The sequence below is a fragment of the Rhamphochromis sp. 'chilingali' genome (genome assembly GCF_963969265.1).
Source record: "Rhamphochromis sp. 'chilingali' genome assembly, chromosome: 1".
Classification (NCBI taxonomy): domain Eukaryota; kingdom Metazoa; phylum Chordata; class Actinopteri; order Cichliformes; family Cichlidae; genus Rhamphochromis; species Rhamphochromis sp. 'chilingali'.
In genome coordinates this window covers 35,520,029-35,544,559 of record NC_137929.1, presented here as the reverse complement: position 1 = coordinate 35,544,559, position 24,531 = coordinate 35,520,029, and the positions used below count along the sequence as shown (strand labels likewise).

General features: G+C 39.5%; 2 protein-coding genes across 2 annotated transcripts; one reads left to right on the top strand and one right to left on the bottom strand.

Moving 5' to 3' along the window:
• Positions 1 to 11,723: 11,723 nt before the first annotated feature.
• On the bottom strand, positions 11,724 to 14,962 carry LOC308411732 (E3 ubiquitin-protein ligase RNF19B-like). The gene is made up of 5 exons (XM_080905741.1): positions 14,844 to 14,962; positions 13,605 to 13,725; positions 13,212 to 13,300; positions 12,615 to 12,785; positions 11,724 to 12,505 (listed from the first exon to the last, which is right to left on the bottom strand). Exons 2-5 carry the CDS (start codon positions 13,699 to 13,701, stop codon positions 12,050 to 12,052), a joined length of 813 nt encoding a protein of 270 aa, XP_080761867.1. The 5' UTR covers positions 13,702 to 13,725; positions 14,844 to 14,962; the 3' UTR covers positions 11,724 to 12,049.
• On the top strand, positions 14,857 to 20,737 carry LOC308411725 (uncharacterized protein). Its single transcript, XM_080905728.1, has 12 exons — positions 14,857 to 14,997; positions 16,271 to 16,397; positions 16,491 to 16,587; positions 16,948 to 17,078; positions 17,202 to 17,272; positions 17,920 to 18,045; positions 18,138 to 18,233; positions 18,321 to 18,449; positions 18,529 to 18,657; positions 18,751 to 18,785; positions 18,938 to 18,972; positions 19,677 to 20,737. The coding sequence occupies exons 1-12, from the start codon at positions 14,971 to 14,973 to the stop codon at positions 20,573 to 20,575; spliced, it is 1,902 nt and encodes a 633-aa protein (XP_080761854.1). The 5' UTR covers positions 14,857 to 14,970; the 3' UTR covers positions 20,576 to 20,737.
• The last annotated feature ends 3,794 nt before the right edge of the window (positions 20,738 to 24,531 follow it).

Genomic DNA, 24,531 nt, shown 5'->3' with positions numbered 1-24,531 from the left:
CCCTCCGTATTAGGGAGGTGGAAGCCCGTGCTAAAGAGCTTGAGGTACAAGCAATGCACCTCCGTGTCAGAGCTTTGGAGCTGGAGCGAAAGCCCTCCACATCTGCCTCTAGTCATCCTAGTACGTCCACCGCGGTCCCGACAGGTTTTGACATCACCAAACACGTTAAACTGGTTCCCCCGTTTCGTGAGGCCGAAGTGGATTCCTATTTTAACGCTTTTGAGCGTATAGCGGCCGCGTTAAGTTGGCCGAAGGAATTTTGGCCGCTGCTGTTACAATGCAAATTGGTTGGCAAAGCCCAGGAGGTGTGTACCAGTTTATCAATTGAAGATAGCCTGGATTATGACGTCATGAAGAAGACTGTGTTGCAGGCATATGAGCTCGTCCCAGAAGCCTACCGTCAAAAATTTAGGAAGTGTGAAAAAACCGCCAATCAGACATTTGTGGAGTTTGCCCGTGAAAAAAGTCGCCTGTTTGAACGATGGTTGCAGGCCAGTAAAGCACAGGATTTCGAGGGGCTGAAAGAGCTTCTTTTGTTAGAGGAATTCAAAAAATGTTTGCCGGACCAAGTAGTTATTTATCTGAATGAGCAAAAGGTGCCCTCACTTGCTAAAGCGGCAGTGATGGCTGATGAGTTTACTCTCACCCACAAAACTATATTTTCAGCCGCTGTCTCACAGAATATTAGGGTGGGACAGGAAAGGAGGATAAAGTCACCAAAGATAGGACTGAAAGATAGACAGGAGGATGGTGTTAATCGCGACTGTTTTTATTGTCGCGGACCCGGACATCTAATCGCTGTCTGTCCTGCGCTCCGGAGGAAAGAGCAGCGCAAAGGCTCTAGAAATCCAGCGGGCGTAGGTCTCATCAAAGTTGTCCCTTTGCCTAAATCGCATTCCACTCTCACCCGTGATTTGCACCATGTGGATGCAGAAATAGAGCCACGTTTTAAACCGTTCATCACGAAAGGCTTTGTTTCTGTGACGGGAGAAGGGGGGGACAAAGTGCCTGTTACTATTCTTCGGGACACAGGTGCGCATCAGTCGTTTATGTTGGATAGTGTACTACCATTGTCAGATAAAACTGCTTGTGATTCGGATGTGTTGGTTTGGGGAATTAAGATGAGCGTTCTTCGGGCGCCGTTACACAAAGTCCATTTACATTCGCCCGTGAAAACGGGGCATGTCAAAGTTGCGGTGAGTTCCCAGTTGCCGATTAAAGGGGTTTCGTTTATTTTAGGAAATGACTTGGCTGGTGGGACAGTTTTCCCACCGCCTGAAGTGGTGGAAACGCCTATTTCTTCTGTCACTAAGGTTGTCGCCCCTTTGTCAAATGTGTTTCCTGTTTGTGCAATCACTCGTGCGCAGTCACGCAAATTTGATGACGTTATGGATGTTGCTGACACGTTTATGGCGACGCCAGACGAGAGAATATCTCCCAGCCGTGAGAGTGACAGAACAAAAAGCGATGTGATGAAACTGATGCCAGAGCTGGATGAGAAATTGAATAGGGATGCATTGATAACCGCTCAGCAGAATGACTCATCACTGGCCCCTTGTTTTCTATCTGCAGCTAAGAGTGCAGGAAGTGAATCACCCACTTCTTATTTTTTGCAAGATGGAGTTCTTATGAGGAGGTGGTCCTCTGACCGGTGTGGTTTGCCTGGTGCTACGCAGGTGGTGGTGCCGAAGCCACATCGAGGGCAGGTGCTTAGCTTAGCGCATGATGCCAGCATGGCTGGACATCTTGGGGTGAACAAAACATATCATCGGGTGTTGCGCAACTTCTTTTGGCCAGGGTTGAAAGCTGATGTGGTGGCATATTGCCGTACCTGTACCACATGTCAGATGGCGGGGAAACCTAACAGACCCATTCCACCTGCTCCGTTACATCCTATTCCAGTAATAGGTGAGCCGTTTGAAAAAGTAATATTGGATTGTGTGGGTCCCCTGCCAAAAACCAAATCCGGACACCAATACATACTTACAATAATGTGTTCAGCAACAAGGTACCCAGAGGCAATTCCACTACGCACGCTGAAAGCAAAACCGGTGCTAAAAGCACTACTTAAATTCTTCTCTACTTTCGGGCTTCCAAAGGTTGTTCAAACAGACCAAGGAACGAATTTCACCTCAAAAATGTTTGCACAGGTTGTGGAGGAGTTGCACATAAAACATGTAAAATCCAGTCCATACCACCCGGAAAGTCAAGGTGCTCTGGGAAGATTCCATCAAACCCTCAAAGCTATGCTGCGCAAGTTCTGCGCGGGGTCGGATAGAGAATGGGATGAGGGTCTGCCGTTATTGTTGTTTGCAGTCAGAGAAACCACTCAGGAATCCTTGGGATTCAGTCCGATGGATCTGGTGTTTGGACACGTGGTCCGCGGTCCCCTCCGCCTTCTGAAGGAGAGGTGGTTGTCAGAAACTTCTGAAACTCAGCATAATGTTCTGGATTATGTTAGCGGACTTCGGGAAAAGCTTCACCTTGCATGTCAGTTAGCTCGAGAGAATCTGTCACATACGCAAGCTAAAATGAAAACTCGCTATGATAAAAAGGCTGTTTGCAGAAGTTTTCAGCCGGGAGAGAAAGTGTTGGTGTTGTTGCCTGTGGTAGGGTCCTTATCAGCTCAGTTCGCTGGCCCATATGTGGTGGAACAAAAACTCAGTGACAACAACTATGTGATCCAGACCCCAGACCGCCGGAGAAAGTCTAGGGTTTGTCATATTAATCTGTTAAAATCGTTTCACTCGAGGAGTCCTTCGGGTGCGCCGTCTCCAGTGTGCGCCGCTAGTACTGTTTCTCCCTATGAACCCTCTGATGACGGGCTACTCCAGAAAAGTGAAGCGCTGGGTAGCGGCCGGTTGAAAAATTCGGAGATCTTAAATGGTTTAGACACATATTTAATCCACCTGTCTGAACCCGCTCGAGCTGACATCACTGATCTGATAGAAAAGAACTTATCACTTTTTTCTGATCACCCTCGTCAAACTGCGGTCCTGTGCCACGATATTGATGTGGAAGGACATAAACCGATTAAGCAACATGCTTACCGAGTGAACCCAGTGAAAAGGGCGATAATGCAGAAGGAAGTTGACTATCTCTTAGAACACGGTTTAGCCTTTCCGAGCGCCAGCGCATGGAGTTCGCCGTGTGTGCTAGTACCAAAATCCGACAACACTCCTCGATTTTGTAATGATTACAGGAAAGTTAACGCTGTTACCAAACCTGATTCATTTCCTCTTCCTAGAATGGAGGATTGTATTGATAGAGTGGGATCGGCATCGTTTGTAACCAAACTTGATTTGTTAAAAGGTTACTGGCAAGTACCTTTAACTCCCCGAGCCTCTGAAATATCTGCTTTTGTTACACCGGACCATTTTCTCCAGTATACGGTTATGCCGTTTGGGTTGCGTAATGCACCCGCTACTTTCCAGCGCCTTATGGCCAAAGTACTGGCGGGCGTGAATAACTGCGATGCATACCTGGATGATGTTGTCATTTACTCATCCACCTGGTCTGACCACTTACAAACACTCTCTCTCGTTTTCAGCCGTTTTCAGGAGGCCTCGCTTACGTTGAACCTAGCCAAATGTGAATTTGGCAGAGCCACCATCACATATCTGGGAAAACAGGTGGGTCAGGGACAGATACTGCCGGTGACCGCGAAAATACAGGCGATCGTTGAGTTTCCAGTCCCACAAACGAGAAGGGCGCTGCGCCGATTTCTGGGAATGTGTGGTTATTATAGAGGGTTTTGTAAGAACTTTGCCACTGTCGTCGTTCCTCTCACCGATTTGATCAGTCCGATGAAGCCTTTTGTGTGGACGCCTGTTTGTCAGACTGCTTTCGAGTCTGCGAAAGCATTACTGTGCAGTTCCCCTGTTCTTACGGCCCCGAATTTCATGTCCCCTTTCAAGCTCGAGGTTGACGCTAGTGCGGTTGGTGCAGGAGCTGTCCTTATGCAGGAAGACCATTGCGGCGTGGATCGCCCAATTTGTTACTTCTCAAAAAAATTCAACAAACATCACACGAACTACAGTACCATTGAAAAGGAAGCCCTTGCCTTGTTGTTAGCCCTACAACATTTCGAGGTGTATATCGGATCCAGCTCTATCCCTGTTCAAGTGTTCACTGACCATAACCCATTGGTTTTTCTCTCCCAGATGCAGAACTCAAATCAGAGACTTATGCGTTGGTCCCTTCTCTTGCAAGACTTCAACCTGCAGATCAGGCATAAGAAAGGGACGGAAAATGTCATCGCGGACGCCCTGTCGAGAGCAATTTTGTAGTCTAGGATTAAACACTAGAAGGATTGTTTAATTCTTATGGAAGGGGATGTTACGAACTTGTATGTCCGTGTGTTTGTTTGTGCAGGTGCTGTGTTTTTGTCTATGTTAATTCAGCTCTGCCAGGGCCCTGTTCCGATTGGTGCGTGGACTTACTGCCCCGGCGTGATTGGATCCAGCTGGAGGACCCGCCCAATGAAAGGAGGCTGGAGTGCTACAGCGGGAGAGGTCCTCGCATTTCTCCTCATCACCCAGCAGTAGTCCTGTGGTAGCCGCTGGCTGCAGTATACGTGCGAAAATTGTGGAAGTGGAGTGGGTAGGGGTGAGCTGCCGTTTATTTTGATCACCCGTTTTCTCCTGTTTTTGAGTTGGTTAAGGAGGTCAGACTCTGTCTTTATTTTTGACTTTATTTTGGTGAGGTCAGGGGTGCGGGATTTGTGTAGGTTTGTTCTGTTTATTGTTTTGGCCTTGGCTCACCCTGAAGTGTTGACACTCCCGTTTTGGTTCTCTTTATTCACCTTGTAAATAAATCTCTTCACATCTAATGGATTGTTGCGTGTGACTGCTTGGGTCTTGGGGGGGGGAAGCGAGTGCCTCGCTCATGTTATGGCCTGGCCCTAGACGGGTCGTAACAGTGATAAATGTATTTTATTTACTTTTTAAATCACCAGTAGACCTTATTTTTGACCTTATAAACAACTTTTTTTTAGTTTAATTTACATTGGGGCAAAAAAGTATTTAGTCAGCCACCGATTGTGCAAGTTCCCCCACCTAAAATGATGACAGAGGTCAGTAATTTGCACCAGAGGTACACTTCAACTGTGAGAGACAGAATGTGGAAAAAAAAAAATCCATGAATCCACATGGTAGGATTTGTAAAGAATTTATTCGTAAATCAGGGTGGAAAATAAGTATTATTAAGTTGCTAAGGACCACAGGATTTTCTTCTCTGTGATAAAATAACAGAGAATTTAAATACCAATAGCTTCCACAATAGCAGATGGCAATAGCACTTAATGTAGCATTTGGATTTTTAGTTTTGAAGTTTGTCTAGCAACAGATTGCTCCAAGGTTTACATAGAAGTCACACCTGCTTGATTTGCTGTGGTGGCGGAAGTTTAATTATTTGCAAAAAAGTAATAACACTTCAATACAAGTCAGCACCCTGCATAAGCAATGACGCTGCAATGCCATGCTACTGGAGGATCTAAAGCAAAAGTAAGCTGCATTATGGAGCCAGCTTTTTTAAATAGAGTGACTTAATATTGTTCAGGCTTTTACATATAAGCAGCCTTTTTAATTATGGATTTGATAATACATTTTTTTTTTACTGTGTGCAACATATTGTGGAACTGAGAGGGGGGGGGGGGGAGCTTTACAAAGCAAGGTTTTTTGAAATGTAAATGCTTAAATATTTGAAGCAATTGTTTCACAGTAATATCGAGTCTTTGAAAAGGTCTGACACCTATTTCTATGACTCAGGAGATAGAACAGTAGATCCCCTGGCTGCTCCAGTCTACATGCCAAATTACAATTTACAGGGCCGCTGAAGTCTCTTCCTGAACGATAGGTGTCACCCATCAAACAATACTACATCAGGGCTGATATAAGAACAGAAGAAGTCAAAACCCATATCAGCACAAAATGGAGAAGAACTACCAAGTTATTGTTTCTGGACTCAGGGCTGACAAGATGGAGGTCAACCTGTGCAGAACCGAGGAGCAGTTTAAGAACATGACAGTGCGACAGCTGAAGGAAAAAATATGGGAGAAGTTTCCGTGGCTTGTAGGTAAAAAACTCTGGCCGAAACACGAGTAACGCGCTTTTTCCGACCTGATGGCAGAAGACAACAGATAGCAATGTACCGTCTGAAATGTAGTTTTATTGATGCATATTAACATTGTTTAAAGGTTTTCTGAAAAAAGATACAAATTAAACTGTGTTAAACAAGCTTTATTACATATGAAAACATTATAACACCTCTTTACAAGTTAACATTCTATATTTACATTAAACAAGGAAGCAGCAATAACGTGTTACTGTCAAATCTAAAGCTAAATTAGGTGCCATTATGAGCACAGTTTAATAGATCAACTGTTTGTCAATGAGAACAAAAATTTAACAGTACACAAAAAAAAAAACAAACAAACAAAGAAAAAGATACTAAACATCTGGCTAAACACACTACATTGCTCAAGTATGTGTACTTCATGATTACCATTAAGCTTTGTTTTTAGGTTAAGCTGTCATTAAATGTGTTTTCTACCATCAGTGATTTTAGAAAGCCTCCAATTACCAAACTTACACTCTGTACGTAGTTTATAGCTGCAAACTAAAACACTGAACATACTATTAATTATTAAAAGTAACCCCATGCTTGTGTGTGTGTGTGTGTGTGTGTGTGTGTGTGTGTGTGTGTGTGTGTGTGTGTGTGTGTGTGTGTGCAGGAGAGGAGTGTCTGCGGCTGATGTTCGTAGATAAGATGCTGAATGACGATGATGCCCTTCTGTCTGACTATGGAATCCAGCACATGTCTTTCATCCAAGTAATAACGAAGCTTCTTGGAGGAAGTGGACCTATTGATGAAAACAGTGGGATGGGGGACAAGACTGGCAAAAATCAAAGTATGGAATCTCTGAAGTTATCATTTTAATAACACAACTAGATGCTGCGCAGGTCCAACTGTAATAAACTTTTATTAAACTTCCAAATCACAAACTTTTGTTTTACTTTTTTACAATTATTTATGTGCCTGTTCTTGAAGTGGCAGGTAAAGTTTGCTCATCATATATAGGAAGATCTCTGTTGAAAGAAGGCTTTCTATGATGTTGAGGGTATGGATGTTTTGAAAATCCAATTTTTGTGATTTTGTTTGTTGTTTGCTTTTTGCTTCTTTGCCACAAAAACTAGTTAAACTTCCTCTCTTGAAGCTTAACCCTAGAACACTATCGCTGGGTGATTTACACCCGAGAAAATACATTTATATGATTTCACTCTCCTGCAGCTGTTTGCGTGTCGAGGAGCCTGTGCCATCACCAGGGAAGTCTCAAATGTCCCAGGAATGGGTGGACCAAAGACCAGCTTTCCAGAGTCATTATTTTGTTTTAGGAGTCTTATTTTTCATTTTGTTAGACATGGCACAGTTGAAAGTAAAAGAAGACCACTCTAATTTGTCATGTGTTGTCATATTTTGATATATTTGATTACCTTTCATTGGTTATATTATATCGGGTAAAAATCACCCGGCATTAGTGATCGTGTTACTATTTATAGCGATAGTGTTCTAGGGTTAAAACAAGTTCACCACATGTGCACCATTTTAATTTATAGCAAGAATAAATTGTGTATTCCTCTATATTTTGTATAACATGTGTCTTACATTTTTGCAAACAACTGCAATAGAAACACACCTGATTGTACAGGTGACGTGTGAATTCTTGCAAATGTGATAGAGATAGAAAGTGAAACTGGGTGTCAGTGGACCTGAAAAAGTCACTCAACACATATTAATGGTTGAACTTGTCAGATATTTTCAGCCTGACTCACAGGATCAGAGACAATTGTGCTGTTAGGGTTTGTTTGGTGTGTATTTGTTTCCAGGAACAACAAGTTCTTTCAAAGCATTTATGACATGTTCTTTGTTTGCTCAGGCTGATGTGAAGTGAAATTATTTGAAAAGCTAAACTGTCAAAGGCAAAAGTAAAAAAAAAAATCTTACAAAATGTAATGTATCTGTTCTATGAACCTATAAAGTCTGTCTCTTCTCCATACACCTAGTTTAAAGTTGTCTGTTGTTTGTACAAAGAACATTGGTTCATCTCTTGAGTTTAGTGCCTTCTTCATGCTTCAATGATTCAACGATGCCAGACCCCAGTCTCTCTACGCATGTATTAGACTGAAAATGAAAAAGCAGCTGAAAAATAATAAATAAATAAAAAAAACGTGACTTTTTAAAGCTTTAATATAGTGAGTGGTGAGTAATGCCTTCACTATCCCCAGAGATTTTGGATTTCAAAAAGACCTTTCATCCATAGGTTATTCCGCTTCGAAATGACAGGGTTCTGTCGCTTTTCAAAACTGCGTTGATGATCTTTGTACCAACAACAGAGCATAACTTGGAAAAATAAGAAGAATTTAGGTGAAACTGAAAGCATCCTCAGCCCTCTGGCATCAGACTCTGATGTCTGCTGAGCGCAGACAACTTGTGTCAGTGTCGTTACCATTATTATTGACAGAATCTAAAGGAGCACAGAAATTCTCATCCCAAAAAGCTAAAAATGGGGACGATCTACTGGGTCAAGGTTCAAGGACTAAGGGGTGAAACGAAGTGGATCGATGTGTGCAACACTGATGAGGAGTTTAACAGCATGACCATGAAACATCTGAAGGAAAAAAAATAAGGCACTGTTTTTCATATATGTTGGATATCTCAGGTAAAAGCTCTGAAAGACAGAGTGAAAGCTTGCTGTAATGTGACATTTTTACCCTTGAGCTGTGGTGTTATATGTCTGTGCATTTCTAGACAATTATACAGATGCATTTCATTGTATTGTATTTAAGGAAAATTCTGAAGCAGTAAAATTAGCTAACAAGCACAGACGTATATGCTTCTTTGTGGTTCACTTCTCACTAGTATATATTGCCATGAAAACTTATGCTGGCTAGGTTCCAGATTACACTCCTTAGGATCCCTGAGAACTCTGTGTGCAGACAATAGAAAGATGAATTTTTAGATTCACTCTTATTATATAACAACTTTATTGTTTAACAAGAATTAATGCACGGTTCTCAAACAGAGCATATATTTATAGCCTTCTTTCTGACCTTATATAAAATTTTCATGCCGGCTAATCCTAAGTATGAATTCACTTTTTTTTTTTAAATATTTATTCTTTATTTGCTCGGAAACTGTTAAACCCCATGAGACTTCAGCTGATGGAATAAAAACATATAACTTTCTTCGAAATGTCAATTCAAATACCTCAATTATAATCCGTCACTTTCCCCCGTGTCTTGACGCTAGAATTGTCATATTGATAAGTTTGTTCACTTCCACAGTTGGTATTTTTTTTGTTGATTTCTTTCCTGGCTTCAGATATACTAAACATTATTATAGCAGCTCTCACAGTCCTATTGACCAAAGTCCTTAAAGTTTGTAAAATTCAATCCAAGTTTCAAGTTTTATTGTCATGTACAGATAAACAGTGTAGCCACATTTATCCATAATGAAATTCTTTGGCTTGTGCTCCTCACACATTAGAAAGTGTGCAGTTATATTAAGAAGAAAATAACAAGAAAATAGCAGTAATAAAAAATAATAATAAAAACAAGTAATTAATATTTTGAGAATTTAAGACAAGTTGGTATTTACAGTTTGTGCAAAATAATAAAAAAAAAAAGGTCTTCCGCCAGAGGACTGTACGAGGCAGGATTTTCGTCTTATCCATGTAACTTCCAGGTTTATCCTGGGCTTAGGTGGTTCACTTGTTACCGGGGAACAATTGGCCCCTCAACAATAAATTGTAACTATTAATCCCAATTTTGCTAAATAAAAGGATCTGGGTTGCATCAGTCACATGATTACCATTAACCAATGCACAACTTTACAGTAATTTAGCATCAAGTCGGTGCATCACGTGATCTCCTTGGAGATTGATTTATTTTTTTATAATTTTAATTGATAAATGATGCTTGAGTCTTTTCAGTTGTTCTGCAGAAATGTTCAGCCTTGCTTGACAGTCGGTGTGTATTCTTCACTTTTATCTTCTGTGTCTGTTTCAGATCAACAGCAGATTATTTTTGAAGGAAATGAGCTGTTTGACAGTGGCACTCTCACGCATCCTATCGTTAGTTTTAAATCTTAGAGGGGGGTAACCTGAACAAGATGTTGAAGGAAGAAGCAAGGGTCCCAAAAACCGAAGTATGGAAAACCTAGCTGACATGTAAATCCTTTCACAAATATTACAGAATAACATGTCAGTGGTCCAGGTGCCCAGTGACTCCTGAGCAAACTGGGAAGTCCCCCCAGTCATATCAGAGAGATTATCTACAAGTTCCACTGAAGCTTGCTCAGCTGTGGTGAAAGGAAAGCTTTCTAAGGCAGAGAACTGGGAGAATGTTTTCTACTCACCCCACAGAACTAAAGATGATGATGAAGTCCCGTTTCCACAGATTTTGTCTGTATGATTTATTTTGATTAGTAGTTTGTATAAATCAGCTGTTGCTCTGCCACATAATGAAGAGCCAGTGAAACATTTGGTATCAGTAGCACTCAAACTCTTTAAATATCAAATGAACACTACTTCAGTTCATGACATCATGATCATTTAGTAAAAGATTCAACTCAGCAAAAAGAAAAATGTCCTTGAGTTACTGACAGTTACAAAAAAGTGCGTCCTGCTCGTTTTATTTATATATATCAGACATTTTTCTGTTTTGCTTCTACTCTGCTGTGAATCTCTCAAAGAAATCTAAAACAAAATATCGAGCATGAGAACCATAATATGTAATGAATGTTGGCTCTTTTCTCTGTGCCACACAGGGTTGGCTGGTTTTCTGGGAGTCACAAAATCACTCATGCGACAGTATACTGCCCTCCCTCATGTCAACCCCCTGAACACAAGTGACGGCAGTAGACTTGTAGTTTAGGACTTGGAAAGTTCAAGGTTGTGATTGACACAGTGGCAAGAGCAAATAAGTAAATCCAAACTGACAGAGAATTTTTTTTGGCACAAGGAAACGTAAAAACGAACTGACCCCCTCAGTGACATTGTTGTGTATTTTCCTCACTACGCAATGCATGCAAAACAAACTAAAAAAAAAGAAAAAAGGATACAAACAAGTTCCAAAAACTTTTGCCAGTTTTTCTGGCAGAAAAACAGCTGCAAGAGAGACGGACCAGGGAAGTGAAAAAAGAGGTGAGGAAAGGAAGGTGATAAATTTGTCCAAAGGAGAAAAAACCATTATGGGAAGAAGGTGTTAAGTGTAAAGACACAACAAGATTATATGATGGTGAACAAAACACAGCAGCAAAGTCAGGCAGTCTGATTTTCTTTGTTCTAGGCTGGCTTGTTTAAGATCGGTTAGTTTCTTCTGAGAAAAAGTGATGTCATGAATATTTCTGTGCACAAGATTGGACAATAGAATTTACAAATTCAGAATCTCTATAATGGACGATTTTGTTGCCTCTATGAAATACAAGTGCTAACTAGTATAAATAATATCCTGTGATCCAGATTTTTACTCATCAATCACTAATATAATACAAAGCTCTCCTTTGATTTCTTTCTAATCAATCATTTTGTTTAATGCTTATAGTTTAGGAGCTACTGATCCACTATGTGCATGTTGATACAAAACAGAAGAAATGCAGCACTTTTTATAAGTTCTTTATTTTTCACATTACGCTTAAACTACAGGCTAACATTTTGTCTCACAAGAAGACCTGATGCATGATGCTAAGATTTCATTTGTAATAAACTGAGTGCTGATAAAAATGTATTCATATTTCATATTCACAGACATGTTTGAGTAAAAGATGTATAATGATCTCTCTGCACAGTTACTGACTTACAGAAGAGAACAGTCTCTTGTTGGGCAATTTAAAGTTCAGCCAGTAGGAGGCAGAGAAACAAAGGCTGACAAAATAGAGGTGTCTTTTGGAGCTGAGATACGCAACATCGTTTTTTTTTTTTATATCAACAATTGTTAAAACGTTAAAGGAAAATATAAACATTCTCTTAAATTGTTCATTTGTCTTGTTTTCATGTTTTGCTCCACACAGGGATGGAGGTCTGCCTTGGAGCGACCCCACTGGGGCAGATTCTGAATGGTGAACTAGTCTGTGAACATTCACGCTTCAGTTTCAGGCAGACAAAACAGAACTCCATTTTGCAGCGAGGACATTTGATATTTTTGCAGTATTCTGTGGTATGCTCCACCCTCAGGCCACATGTAGGACAGAGTCTGATGGCGGGGCAGCTGGTGACCCCCTCCACCTCAGGCAGACTGATGGTTTTACACGTCTGCATGAGTTGCAGGTCCTTGTTCTCACAGCCGTCATTGTCACAGCGGTCAGATCGAAGGCCTGAACCCTTCCATGGTTTCAGACACTGCCAGCAAAACTGGCATTTCTTCTTCTGATCAGCTGTGCATACGACACACTGGACACACAGGTTGGACAGATCCTTCCTCTCTACATCTGTTTTACACTGAGGACACTGATGTGGGAAACAGTGTTTTAAAGAAAAGAAAGAGACCTCCACTTTAAACATTTTTATCAAAGTGAAATAAGCTGAAAGGTCACAATAATAACCATAAATCACTTACTGGCTGAACCTCACAGTGGTCTGCAAGAGCCAGACGGGCCATGCTCTCTTCAAAGTGCTGCATTTCCTCCACAGTCAGATCAGCCAGTCTGCGCACCTCCTGGTACGACCACTCTTTATTACACTGCTTGGTTCCCTCCACTAAAGCCGGACATCTGAATTTGTAATTCCCCTGAAAACAACAACAAAAAAGACTCACTGTATAATTAGAGAAATAACTAAGAACTGAAGTCCAAACCTTCAAGGCTCTTACTTTAATTATAATTATAATAGTACTTTGTTACATTTATATCTAATAAACTACTGACTATTTTCCACAATCAAATCTGACAAACACACAATGATAACCTTTTATAAAAGTAACTTATTCCTTGAAATTCCTTATACCAGTAGTACCCAACTATTTAGCTTAAACAATTTATAAAAAAGCAGGATCTTGACCTAAAAGGTAACATTTGTATAATAATTTTAGCTAAAAAAAGATTTATTTTAACAGAGCTCAAAACTTAAATAGAACTTTGTTGCACCACTGTTAACCAAATTAAACATGAAACTTTATTTACAAGAAAAAATAAAGGGCTACAAAGACACGACATACCTCATCCAGCAGGGAGCGACACCAACGTGTGAGAGATTCAGGAGTCACAGCGTGGCCGCAGGACATCTCTGCTCTGAGAGAGTCATCACCTGAGGAGGGAGTTAACAACAACAAATCAAACATGTTACTGGTTTAGAGAGGAAACAAAGTCAAACTAGATTTGCATGTCAAGCTACCCCTCTTCACATCCAAATCCAACAAATCCCACACCGAGTGCATCATGTAAGCTGCTTTCTATCTCCACTCCTCCTTTTATACTGTGTCTGACTTAATCACCATCATATCTGTCTTTGATGCCTTCTCTGGTCTGTGCTGGAGTCCAGCTGCTGCTTCCACAACAGAAACAAAACACCAAATATAAATTATATTCAGTAAAAATGAAACAAATCTTACATGATGAATCCAAGTCATCCTCCCTGTTGACAAACTTCAGGGTGGTGTCTAGAGGGTCGTATTTCTTCTCCACCTGATCCTGTCCACGAATGCTCATTCTGGGGATCCAGCACTACAAATACTGTAGCATAAGATTTATATTAACATGTCAGCCTGCATACAGACCACAAATAATGACTGTCATTCTCACAAGATAGGAGTTTGGACCGAAAGGAGGATAAATGCTGTCTGATACACATCTTCAGTGTGCTGATGGTTCACCTTTTCAAGAGGGAAATGAACCAACGCATAAAAAAACTAGAGATTTACACCCTACAACCTCAAACTGCTGTCAAATTAAAGTAGGAGTCTCAGATTTCAGTTTTTGTTTTTGCTGCTGAATAATGAGTAGTTTTAGTGATTCAGATTTCAAGCACTTCACAGCACCAGAATAAGTGCAGAGCCTTTATGAAGTGGAACAGTACAATTTGACTTGTTTTTATAAACTTTATTTGCTTTTGAAGATGCATTCATGTTATCTGTGGTTGGTGTCACTGTATGGTCTTCTTATTGTCTTGGACTGAATACAGTGAATGTTTGTTAATGTCTTCTTGCATCAGTCCAGGTTTTTGAAGACTCCTCATATTGCTGGAGTTTTACTGGAGGAATTTTCCACTTTCATCCTAGATGAAAGTTTGCACACTGCTAGAAACGATTCAGTGTGTTCATGGTCTCTGTTTCACTCCCAGATAAAGGCTTGTGTGCTGAGTTTCAGTTAAATAACCATAAAAAAAAATGTTTTAGCTTATGTGTGTACCTTACAAAGAGTACTTAAAACGTGAAGGGTTTTGAATCCAGAAGCTCTCAGTCTTAAAACAACTTATTTAAAAACCTCCTGTGAGGTGTGGCGAGTCACTCAAGGAAGTTCCAGCTGCCTTTAACTTTATTACAGAACGTTAACGTTTCTCTTTCTTTTGAGATTGTTATTACAAAGTAGTAAACATGTCCACAACATTTATGTAATATTTTAAAAGAATATAAACTTAAACTTGAAGGAGGCTTCGTAGTTATTTAAGTGGATAAACTGAAGATATTAACAGGCGATTTGTTAAAGGGAGAAATGTTATGTCTTCGCTTGTTGGCACAGCTCTAGCAGTTTTAAAGACTTCCGCTTTTATTTTAACACTCAGCCAGAAATAGGACATCCACACATGTAACTCCCTAGTTTGATTTAAGTATTCAAATAAATATTAAATTTACCAGGAATCACGAGTCTCCAGGGTCTGTGTGTATTTCCAGCGGTGGGTCCTTGTGTGTCTGTCGCACCTCCTCTCTGTCGCACTTCCTCGTTCAGCGTCGCTACGGCATCGAAAGTGAAAGTTTGCTGATGTCGGTAAATCAGATAGGCTGCACGGTGAGTACTCTCCTGTTTACCCTCCCTTTTTACTACTCACCGTTAGAAAACATCATCATTATTGCTGTCTGGACTTACGGGTTATAGCGTCAGTGCGTTTGGTACTTTATACTGAAGCTGTGATTGTTTTACTGTTGCTTGAATGGTCTGTTTTATGACCCCCCGAAGGCGGGTAAGCACGGCTAAGAGGCGGCAGCATGGTTCAATAACACTCGAGACACAGACTGTTACTGTGGACGAATTCATTCAAATTTAAAGGGTTTACAATTTAAATTTGAATTTAAATCGATTTCGAAAATCAGACGTTTCAAGGTTATTTTACTTATAGCACATTTGTAATGATAGCACATTACCAAAGAAACCTGTAGCTACTACAAACCGTAAAAGTATCGCATTTATAATGTTGCTTTATTATTACCAGCTCAACTTTACTTTAACGAGCTTTATTTAAGGAAGCCACGTAACACAGTACAGTGACGTTATTGCAGGAAGAGAGAAAACAGAACAAACGAGAGGAGGCAGACACGACAGTGTCACACAGCTGTTGCAGATGTGTCTGCCGCACATCCATGACTCTGACATCACATCCTAAACTTGATGTGTTGGATTTACATCTGGTGACTGTGGAGGTCATTTGAGTACTGAACTAATTTTAATGTTAAAAGAAAACATTTTGAGAGGATTTGAGCTAACATAGTGAGTTATCCTGCTGGAAGCAGTCATCAGGAATGGTCCACTGTACACCACCAGCAGCTGTAACTGTGGATATACGGCATGATGGATCCGTGCTTTCATGTTGTTTATGCCAAACTCTGACCCTGCCGTCTGAATGTTTGTTGGTGCCTTTCTGGTTATCCTCAAATTCTGGAATGCCAAACTCACTTTACATCCTAGGCCACATACAGCAAACTTTAATTTTAAGTGGACCAGACCAGTGAAGCTCCCCCTTCTGTCAGTGTAAAGAAGTTTAACTACACAATGCAAACCTGAAATACGTTATTATAAGAAAAAAGAAGCACAATTTCAACAACACTTTACACACAACTGTTATCTATTAATTAACTATTTCTGGCTCAGTATGAATGGCCACAGGGAAGGTTTTTATCAGGAGAAAAAACTTCTTAAAAGCTTCTTAATGTCTATGCTTTTCTACTAATTTTCCAAAACCATCTAATTGGCTGGATTGGCATCTTTACCGGGTCAAGTATGGCCCCCGAGCATTGTGTTTGACTCTCCTGCTCTAACTTCTGCTGTATCTAATATCCTTCAACAGAATGAACCCAAGCATCTGACAGTAAAGTTCAGGAGTGAAAATGCCGACACACATCAGACGGACATCAGGATGAATCACTCCCTCGTGTCGAGGTTCAGAAAGAAACTAAAAAGCCTTCCTGTTGCAGGTAAGTAGTATAAAATGCAGCAGCTTAAAGCATGTGGCTCTGATTAAATGATGTTTGACTTATATTCCTTTCCCTCATTGACTTACTTTTTAGATTATTATGGCCTCAAGAGTCCAGGTCTTACATGTTACCTGAACAGCGTGCTTCAGGTGCTTTTCATGACAGAAAACTTTCGCGACGCTTTGAAAAGGTTTGAAAAACAACTTTATTTGGGATGTTTTTAAATGTGGCTTTGTTGTCTTGAGGAGATGAACACAGCTGTCATAAGTTAGCATAAAGCCTGGATGCATGGGAAAGAAAAAAAGAAGAAATGTAGGAAAATCAGAATAAATCAGGAACCTAGAGTATCACAGAAAATGTTTTTTGTTTTCTTTTACTCTTTGACTCAGTTTTAAGAAACAAGATGAAGTTTTTCTTTTATTTAACAGAAGTGTCAGATTGATGTGAAAGTGTATTTCTTCCAGGAGTTAATACGCGTTAAAATCTGGAACTAAGTGGAAATATAAAGATTTTTAATCACATTTCCTTTGTTTCCTGGTTACATATTAAGCAGTCCAGATTATCGGAGGAGCAGAAAAGACTCACCAATTGTTGACTCAGAGCTGAGAAAGCTGTTTGATGATTTACAGAAACAGTTGGCCGAAACACGTAACATCACAGAGAAGCTGGGCATCACAGATGGTAAGATGGTTTATTTGACATGTCTCATTATTCTGTGTGTGCATTTGAAATGCTGTAACAAATATATTATCACTGGTGCTCTGGTAATAATTTTGCGTCCTCTTCTGTCTCCCTGATCTTCAGTATTTGAACAACGTGATGCTGCTGAGTATTTTGAGAAGATTTTGTGTATGACGAGCCAAGACGCTTCCAAGGTGCGACCAATATACAGCTCTGTTTACTTTAAGGGCACAGTGTTCATTAATCAGTGCTGAAATTTGAAAATATCTAGGTACACGTGTACAAGGTACAGCACAGCAGGCACCAGCTGTAGCTGTCTGCTAATCGGTGTCAAAAGCGTCCTTTGGAAAATAAAGAATCAGATTTTTTATGTACCATAAACACGTGTCTGGGTAGTTGAGTAAAAATCAATATATATGTACATATTTGAAAAAGTACATATACTTTTTCAAATATGTGCATTAGCTGAGTTAAAGTGTAAAGATTAAAATACTTAGATTTACCTGAGACAATATAAGAGAGGGAAACATAGTCAAAGTATTTTGAATGCACAATGTCTTTAATCAAAATGATAGTTTTAATGCTAATATTTAATCCATAAACTTTCACATTTCCCATTTTACAAAAAAGCAAAAAAAAATTAGCAGAAATTACTTTTTTGATTAATAAGCCAAATGAGTTATTTATTTGCTGCTAACAGAAAATAGGAGTAGATGTAGCAGTAGGCCTCACAAATTATTGTACTTTATTCTAACAAAATGCTTTTGTCAGTGCAGTATAGCTCTAACAGTGTCTCTGATTACACGGGTGCACAGCAACAATTGTACTTTTTTGTGTCCAGATCTTTAAAGGAGAGCTGAATCACAGGACAACATGCTGTAAGTGCGACATGAAGAACGATTCCAGGAGCTTCTTTTGGATTCTGCCACTAATGGTGGAAGATTCAAGATATAAAACCTACAATGTGGTACTGAATTTTCCCCCATCAAAAAGAAGGGTATATATTTTCAAAAGGTTAAGAGAGCAATCTGTTTTACATAAAATCTTCATGGTTTGCAGGAGCATGGACTCGAAGCTTTCTTTGAGTTACAACAAGTATCTGGTGATGACCAGATATACTGCAGCTGCTGTGATGAAAAGCAAAATGCAGACATTGTGAGTGATGACTCTGATCTCTTAAAGTTTTTATCACAAAAGATGAATGCCTCTTGTTCATGTAGTTGTTTTTATGTTGTGTCCTAGAAATGGGAGATAACTCAACATCCAGATGTTCTGACCCTCCTGCTAAAGAGATTTACCTTTGACTACAAGCTGAGGCGCTACGTCAAGCTTCACTGCAAAGCTGATGTGCCTCAAACTTTACACATGAAGGTATTTAAGAGAGAACAGCAACAAGTTTTAACTTTTATCTTTTAAATTTAATGACTTTGTTTTATTTCCTCCTCTCCAGAAATGTACTTATGAGCTCTACGCCGTGGTTAACCACTTTGGCAGTCTAACAGGAGGACACTACACCGCAGAAATCAAATCATATGAAAATGGGCAGTGGTACTGCTTCAATGATGGACGTGTTGAAAGTGTAAGGGAGCATAATTTGACAAGTCCTCAGACAGTTAAGTGTTTAACAACATGACATTAAGTCATTAATTTATTATTATTTTTCATTTTTCAGGTCAAACTATTTTTTGCTAAAGAAAACCCACTGAGGTAAACACTGATTTTGTTTAATGCCACATGAGGAATATTTCCTGAGCTAGAACCATGTAATGTCTGACATGAAGCAGCTGGAGTTCACATTATTCAGCTGGTTGACTTTTGATGACGTTTGATGGCGTCTTTCTCATAATTCCTCATAACAGGTCTTCTACAGCTTACATCCTCCTGTACAGGAAAGGTAAGTTTGCTTAAGAACCTCTTATATATTTTTTTAAATTCATAATTATAATTTATTTGAAATGGTTAACCCACCAAGAAAAGAAAACTGTAATCTTTACCTTATGATATAAAGTGCATCAAGTCAACTGTTGTTGTGATTTGGAGGCAAATAAATAACATTAAATTTGATTGAAATTGAAGGTGACATTATTTCACTAGACTTAGATGTAGTGCAAAGAGTGTAAAAATGTAAAAGTTGTCTTACTAGCATACTTAAGAAGTGTTTCCCAAAAGCTTGTAGACAAAAATAATATTAAGAGTATCTGAAGAATTATTTTTGACCTGTAGGAGGAGCCAAAACTGCATGCTTTAAAGAAGTACTGGTTGTTTTTGTTTCAGTTTTAAGTTCTTTCACTGTTTTGAAGAACACTAATGTACAAATCAGAAAATTAATCAGTAACACAAACTGATTTAACTGTTTTTTGCACAATTGATTGGACTGTTTGCCTAAAATATTAATTTCCTAAAAGCCAAATGTCACTTAATACAGCTTTTTTTTTTTTTTTTTACGGAGTACCAGTTGTTTTGCCACACACATATCAGACTGATGCAAAAATGATGACATTCATAATAAATGCCATGAGAGCAATAATCTCTTCTCCAAAGACAGATTAGTCATTGATCATTCTGTGTTTTACTAATCTTCCGTTTTTATGTTCAAAGTGAGCAAAGAAGCTCCAAAGACTGAAGGAAGTGATGACGACACTCAGTGTGCACATTCAGACGTCAAGGCTGAAGGAAGGAGTCGTGAGACACACAGAGGGGACACTGCTTTTCCTCATTATCAACCAGAGAGATATAATGACAAAGGGAAGGACATTTTAAAGGGCTACAATGGTGATTTGCCAAAAAGCTGTCGTGATGATGGAATTTTGGGAGAACTGATGAACTTTAATGGAGAACCGGATAAACAGCCAAACCAAAGAGCAGCACGGATAAACAAAACAACTGACAGTAGAATAAGAATTAAAGCAGTTGTGCAGTGGCTTGATTCAAATACAAAGGCACACATGTATCCTCATATCAGCAAAACAGAACATTTGAGAACACGGAAAATTTACGAGACTCAGCAAAACAGTAATTCCCAAAAGACAAGACAAGACACTTTCTGGGAAGTTAGGGACGACACTGATACTGAGACTGGAACAAAAACAAGTAAACCAAGGAGTAGCCCAGGAAGAAATAGAGAGAAACCTGGAGAGACTAAAGATGAGGAAAAGAAGAAGGAGGAACTAAAAGAAGCATCAACACGAGAAAACAGCAGGCCTGTTAGACGGGGAGGGAACGGTTCTGTCTCTGCTGCTGATAAAAGGATTTGTAGTTGTTACTGTTCTTCAGTCATGAACCCAACAAACTACTCCAAGAGTCACCGTACAATCAATGAAGCCTCTAATTATAAAAACTCAGTAAATCAGGGCAGAAATGTAAATACCTTAAACAGCAACAATATGAAAGAACAGCACGTTGTTACTACAGACAGCAAACTCAAGACCAAACACAAGCAACAACAAACTGCAAGCGTGACAGAGAAAAAAAATATAATAAAAGAGCCTTGGAGGTGATGTTGTTAATTGTGATTGGTAAACTGTGATCAGGAATGCATTTGTTTACCTTGTTACATGTCAATGTCTTTCTTATTTACTATTTATCTGCAAATCATAGTTTTCCCATTTTGGGCCTCTACACATGTTCTCTGTAAATCCAAATAAATCTCTAACAAACTGTGTATGTATTTAAAACGTTCAGTAAATTCTTTAATGAAGCGGTCCCCAACGCCCGGGCCACAGACCGGTACTGGACCGTGAGTAGTTTGGTACCAGGTCGCAAGAGTTGAGGCTCAGGGGTGAAATTTATGGTTTTCAGGGGTTTTATCGTTATTTTTTAATGTTTTATCATTAAGTCAGTTTCCTTGGGCCTTTTCCCGTGTGTTATGAATATATCTTTTGGTACCAGTAATGGTTTTATTTTGTTGTATTTATCTGTGACAGCTCAGAGGCCGGTCCATTAAAATATTGCCCGATGGGTCCGTGGTGCAAAAAAAAAAAAGGGTTTGGGACCGTTGCTTTAATGACATTTTGTGCATTTGTGTTAGAAAAATTTACTTGCAGAAGATCTCAAACACACATCTTTGTAATGTCGCCCTGAGAGGTCAGATGCATCACAACAACTGAAGGAGTGACAGAAACTCAAACATATGATGGACTGTGCTGAGAGGTGCTGAAAAAGTGAAAGATTCACTTGTGTCCAAGATAACTTGTGCGCTAACAACATGATTCACATGTGCTTTTTGGCATTTTTTGACATGTTTTTTCCAGCTTCGTGTCCATTCTGTTTTTTCTACCTCTGCTGTGGTTTGTGTGCTTTTTGCAGCATTTTCTATTAGCTGTCGTTTCCTTTGGGTTTAGTAAGTTTGACCTCTCAGGGCCACCATACTTTTCCCCACAGTCAGTCAAGATGTTGAACATGGTACATGTTGTTTTATAATGGAACTGATAAATAATATTTGCAGTGATTTTTAATGAGATGCGTGTTAAAGAGGAACAGCAGGTAAATAAACACGCCCTGCTCTCATCATAAACTGAGATATCAGTTTAGATTTCCAGTTAGGGAAACGGCTAATAAAGAATCACATTCACACACTTGGTAATTTAGGCTGTTACATGCTGAGTGCTGCACAGGAACTATAATGATGACCATAAACTCTAAGAATAAACTCAGTGATGAACCTTTTTATAGCAAACACTGTTAAATATTAAAAACTTTTTTTTTAAAAAAATATTTTAATTTACACTTTTGAGGAAACATCAACATATATTTGACAGTTTTTTTTAAAGAGGTGCTGATTGTAAAAGATAAGAAGTCTCATGAGTAGCGACAAAAACAATTATCTAAATGAAAGTGAAAGTTTCGTGAGCCCTCTGATGAACCCAAAGAAGAAACTAAAGTGTCATTATTAGTTTCATCAACAGGCACTGCGAGAGCAAAACCAGGGGCACAGAAACCAGCACGTAATGGGAAAGATCTACCAGGTTGTAGTTCATGGACTACGGGGTGAGAAGATGATGATTGACCTGTGCAACACTGACGAGCAGTTTCAGAACATGACAGTGAAACAGCTGAAGGAAAAAATAAGTCAAAGGCTTCCGGAGACCGCAGGTAAATACACTGAGACATTAAGACTTCCATTACTTACATCATGTGACACCACGTAGCCCGTGGCTGATGAAAGCGCTCATAGTAGCGTTTAAAATGTTGTTTTTCTTTTAGTAAACTGAAGAATCAAAAGTGAAAGTAGACTACATTATGCACAACGACAAGCTTTTTTTCTTTAACATTACTGTATTAGTATATTGCTCCGGCTCTGCTAGGTCTATTCAAGCAGCAGTTTTAGGTACTTTTCTTTAAAATATTGTAAAGGGAGTAAATGAGATGAAGTAGAAGGATAAAGCACATATGTCTTGATGCATGCTCAATCATCCAGGTAAGTAAATCTCCAAAGGTTGATTCTGTTAATCTGAACGTAGTGTTTTCAGTGGGAGAAATGTTTTGTCACTCATCCAAGTGACTTCTTTAGTCTCAGCTGACTGCAGGTTTCCCAGTCTTATAAACAGTGCATTTGCATAATGACTGAAACCAGCTCAGTGAAGGAACAATGGGCTGGAAGGTCAGTTCGAAGGAACTGATGATGAAGGAACTGACCTCCCAGCCCATTATTCCACTGAAAACGCTACGTCCAGATGAACTGGATCAACCTTTGGAGATAAAGCACATAATGTGGAAACTCAGTCTAGTAACAAGCAAGTCCAACTTTAAGTACATTACTTAATAGACCTGCAGAGTAGGTCTCTGCAGGAGCTGTATACCTCCAGGACACTGGGGCGTGGAGCTCGGATCACTACTGACCCTTCTCACCCTGGACACAGTCTGTTTGACCTGCTCCCCTCAGGCAGGAGGCTCTGGTCCAATCGGACCAGAACCTTTCGCCATAAGAACAGTTTCTTCCCCTCTGCTCTTGGACTCATGAACAATAACCATATGTTGCTCTACTGTGTTCTCTGCATCTGCTCCATTTTTGCGCTGATCATCACCTGCATTTATGTATATATCTATTTGCTCAGCACTTTTAATTTTTATGTTTATTTAAGTGTTTGTTTTATAGTATGTTTTGCACTAAGTACCGAAGCAATTTCATAATGTTGTAAACCTTCACAACATCTGGCAATAAAACCCTTTCTGATTCTGTTCTAAATGTGGGCTAGTAATCTAATACATCTCTGTGTATGTGCCTATTAAAATGCATGTATTAAAATAGTATTTACTCTGTGTGTGTGTGTGTGTGTGTGTGTGTGTGTGTGTGTGTGTGTGTGTGTGTGTGTGTGTGTGTGCGTGCGTGCGCGCAGGAGAGGAAGCTCTGCGGCTGATATTTACAGATAAGATGTTGGATGGATCTGAGACAAAGTTGTCTGAATATGGAATCCAGCACATGTCTGTCATCCACATGGTGATGAAGGTTCCTGGAGGACTGAAGCCTTGACTGAGATCATCTCCACCGATGGCTTCAGCTGCCACTGCTGCTTGCACTTCAGCCACTGTTTGCAAGTTGCTTTGTATATAGACTGTTTATAAAAAGTGACAATAATCCAATAATATGCTCATGTTTGAAAATAATCAGCTTTTATTGTTGTATAAAATAAAACTGTGCTCTTCAATGCATCCTTGTCTGTAAGTATATATGGAGGTCTTCAGGAAAGAAATAAGACAAATTAACATTAAATGCATTAAATAAGTGTACGTTTTCTGCTTTCTGACAGATATTGTGGTGGAAAGACAATGCAGCTGATGAAACTTTCTTAAAGATTGTTATTAAACAGAGGAAAGGCATGTGCTGCCTGCAAAGCAGAAATCATGAATGATCTCATCGGGAATCTTATCAAGTAAACACCCTCACAGCTGGAATCAATGTGGCTGTTTTGACTGAACGTTGCATGTTCAGTGGAATTTCCTGGTAATTATAATCTCATGAGCTCATCATTTTGGCCGTGTTTTTGGTTTCTAAGTCAACAAAGCCGGCTGAACTTCAACTCTAGTCTCTTCATTTAACACAGAATGAGTGTCTCAGCTTCCACAGCACTCACTGACAAACACACATCAGATGAGTGCTGATGAGGATAAAACACATTCTGTAGGAACATTAGTGTTGAAGCAGGCTATGAGAGAAAAGATACCTTAAAATATAAAAAAGTAGTGTCCCCCAGTATATATCACTATATATACTATACACTATATATCACTATATACATTTCAGCATACAGCAGCAGTGTTTCCCAGAAATGGACATAAAAGAAAACTGCATAAAAGTATTTGTTTTTACTGGTGTACTGTGTAGTAACCCGAACAACAAGTACATAACGTCATTGCTTTACCTGCTCTACATCTCTAATAACTAACACCCTGTGCCAACAGTGATTGCTTCACTTTCTGAATTAAAAATAGATGACTGACGTATTCCAAAGGAATG

Coding starts and splice junctions, on each gene's coding strand:
- LOC308411725 (XM_080905728.1), top strand. CDS start 14,971: ATGTCGGTAAATCAGATAGGCTGCACG. Junction 18,658..18,750: donor ATGATGGACGTGTTGAAAGT/GTAAGGGAGCAT, acceptor TTCATTTTTCAG/GTCAAACTATTTTTTGCTAA. Junction 18,786..18,937: donor GCTAAAGAAAACCCACTGAG/GTAAACACTGAT, acceptor TCCTCATAACAG/GTCTTCTACAGCTTACATCC.
- LOC308411732 (XM_080905741.1), bottom strand. CDS start 13,701: ATGAGCATTCGTGGACAGGATCAGGTGGAGAAGAAATACGACCCTCTA. Junction 12,786..13,211: donor GTCGCTCCCTGCTGGATGAG/GTATGTCGTGTC, acceptor TGTTGTTTTCAG/GGGAATTACAAATTCAGATG. Junction 12,506..12,614: donor ACCACTGTGAGGTTCAGCCA/GTAAGTGATTTA, acceptor TTCCCACATCAG/TGTCCTCAGTGTAAAACAGA.